Source organism: Mizuhopecten yessoensis, unplaced genomic scaffold (genome assembly GCF_002113885.1).
Source record: "Mizuhopecten yessoensis strain PY_sf001 unplaced genomic scaffold, ASM211388v2 scaffold4849, whole genome shotgun sequence".
Lineage (NCBI taxonomy): Eukaryota > Metazoa > Mollusca > Bivalvia > Pectinida > Pectinidae > Mizuhopecten > Mizuhopecten yessoensis.
The window spans coordinates 591-3,641 of NW_018405752.1; the positions used below are offsets into that span (position 1 = coordinate 591).

General features: G+C 34.4%; 1 protein-coding gene across 1 annotated transcript in view; it reads right to left on the minus strand.

Annotated features, from left to right (window-relative positions):
* Positions 1 to 1,004: 1,004 nt before the first annotated feature.
* LOC110449980 (bifunctional glutamate/proline--tRNA ligase-like) overlaps positions 1,005 to 3,051 on the minus strand; it is a gene marked incomplete at its 3' end in the record, with an annotated part of 14,098 nt that continues 12,051 nt past the window's right edge. The window contains exons 9-10 of the mRNA XM_021497173.1: positions 1,762 to 1,933; positions 1,005 to 1,129 (exon numbers count right to left, since the gene is read on the minus strand). Of these exons, the coding sequence (XP_021352848.1) occupies positions 1,005 to 1,129; positions 1,762 to 1,933 (297 nt within the window). The remainder of the gene's footprint in view (positions 1,130 to 1,761; positions 1,934 to 3,051) is intronic.

Consider the following 3,051-nt stretch of genomic DNA (forward strand, 5'->3'; position numbering starts at 1 on the left):
CGTCGCTTAAATTTGGAAACAGATTTTCTTTTCAGTCATTATTTCTTTTTGTTTATATAAAACTGCAAAGTTTTAAAAACTGAAAACATCCCAAAGCATGATCTGTAGCAACTTGCCAAAAGTATCACTCCAACTTAACTGTGTTTGTTTTCATACATACACATGTTACATCTAACCTGAAGCAGTCAAACAACACTTTACCAAGGATTTACTCTAAATAATTAGTTTCTATTGGCAATTATTTTGACATCCTGTATATAGGTCTGAAAGAAGTTGTCCCAAAAAACAAGGAGTCACACCCACATTTCGTAACACGAGTTCAAAATATCTAAAGAGTGTTTTTAGACATCACGACTGAGCAGGAATGGCATTTATTACATTTTTGCCTGTGAAATATCGGATTCTATCAACTTGATAAAACTTCTATCTTTCAAACTGTGACAAATATCAAAAGTGATATTTTCACACTTTTTGGTATTGACCGATCATAATGGTATCTTCCATTCGCTGCATTCAAAGTCAACGATTTTTTTGCTCAGATTCAAATTGTCCGACGGTAGAATAAGTGGTTGTTATGGTAAATGTTTGGTACACAAACTTAAGTATTTACATAAATATACAATTAATAACATTTTCATAAGCAATCACACCAGATAATAGCAAAAAACGTTGGAATTGCGTCGAGTATCCCATTCAAAATGGCGCACAGCCTTGTTGTTCAGCGTGACGTCATTAGAATATGGCGCTAATTATTACGCTTCTGATTCCCGCCCTTTTTTAATGCATTACATTTTTCATGTTTTATGCTTTAAAATGTAATAAATAGAAAATTTAATAGTGTCTTAAGTAATAACAAATATATTTCACTTGTGTGGCTAATATTTTGATTTGTTTCACTCGTGCTGCGCACTCGTGTAAAAATATCAAAATATTAGCCACACTCGTGAAATATATTTGTTATTACTGAAGACACCATTAAATATCCTCTATATACTCCTACATACCCAGGGCGTCGATGATCCAGAAGTACTGACAGTCGCGGTCGTGGTACTCGGTCGTTCTCAGGGCATGAGTAACACCCTCTACACTGTCTACGATCGGACAGGCAAAGTCGTAGGTCGGGTACACCCTGTATCACACCATCAAAACATGTACAACGAGAGTAAATCTATGGCACAAGTATATGTGGGGACCGCATGCCATGTAGCCTACCTTTAGACTCTTTTTANATAAGCAAAGTCGGTTGGTGATGCAGGTGAAGAAGAAGTTATGTTCTCAACAATATCAGGTCTCACATAAATAATATCCCCAATCTCCAAAGTTTTCAATGTGGTAAAATGGACCTTTAGCATTGACTGATGACAACAAAAATCTAATAAGGCATGAAAACTGATTTAACAATTAACACTATATATACATGTAAGCTTACTACAAGCATTTATGCACAGACAAAGTGATTACTACAAACCTTCGAAACTAAGTTTGGGGTGTAAAAACAAATAAAGGGCCTGAACAAAGTTGACATATATAGAACGTTTCCAAAAAGAATGGTTAGTATTTAAATATTCAACATTTTCAACCAAACTGCAATGAAAATAGACAAGATTCTACTTTGTAACGTACTACATGTATTTGCCCCATAAATAAGCCCCACTCACAAATAAGCCCCCTCCCCACTTTGACAAATGTCCTTGAAACAGGATGGGTGCCTGCAATTAAGTCCCCTTCCTAATGTTTTTCTCTCTTAAAAAAAATGCTTACTTGTATTTGGTTCCTGTTTTGACGTGGGGCTCGGTTTTACACCTGAAGAAGGTTGGGTCCCTCATACAGCCATTGTCCGACTGCATTTCTATCATTCCTCGTATACAATATGTCTTACCGACCGTTGACCCCTTCTTCATCTCTTCCCACATCTTCAAGTTCTTCTCCACACCTGTGTGTAAAATATAGAAAATATAGCAACTGTCATCTCCACACCTGTGTGTTAAACATAGAAAATGAATCGTTACATCTTCCTTCTTTTAAATCTTTCTTCTGTATCATCAGCGTGACTTCACGTGTTTGTGATTTCTCCATCTTAGAGTCACAATATGTTTACCAGTACAGAGTCACACATTACAGTGTTAATTTGTTATCGTCAGTTTTGTAGTCATTTCCTGTGTTGGCTAGTGTTTCTCAGACATCATTCACTTATCAAATGTCAACAGCTAGAGTGTTCACAATTATATTGTTTTCCAATTTTTGAAAAACTACAAATATGTTTTTCTTTTTTAAACAAAAAGTGTTATATGACAAATTTTCCAGATGTCAATTGTTTTGAAATTATTCTTTATATTTACGTTCAATTTTGTCATTAGTAATGAAATTTCACATACTTTCTGCTTAAATCGTAAATATAAAGAACAATTCTTTCTTGAAATTGTTGATGTTGAAAGGTATTATTAGAAGCCAACTTTTAAGCAAGTAGGAAAAATAGACTCGTTTTAGAACTATGTAAATTAATGAGTCAAAAATGGAAATTTTGTCATTAGTAATGAAAATGTTACAAACGATGGTGATATAATTTTATAGTAATTGTGTTATTTAAATGCTCTATGGCCAATTGTATTACCGCACCTTTAACACCCACACAGGTGTCAGGCAATGGCGTCCCATTTGGTCATAAAATGAATTCTGAAACTAACTGTTCCTGATTTAAGCTTCCAATATCCATACATTTTTTGATATGTCTTGTTTTTAAATTCCAAGCAGGGGCCAACGCTAATGTTAAATCTCTATAGGCGTTGACCCTGCCTTTTGGACTTATACAGCTGATGGACAAATGTTTACATTATCAGTATTCAACTTAATGAACCATGATGATTTCTTAAGAAAAGAAAAGGTTTTAAATTACCTTTAATATGTTTTAAAATTAAATGTAATTGATAGATAATAAACTTTCTAAAGAAGTTTCTAGCAGTGTTAACACAGTCGTGTAACTGTCCCTCCCTTATCTATAGCAGTGTAAACAGTCGTGTAGCTGTCCCTCCCTTGTCTATAGCAGTGTTAACA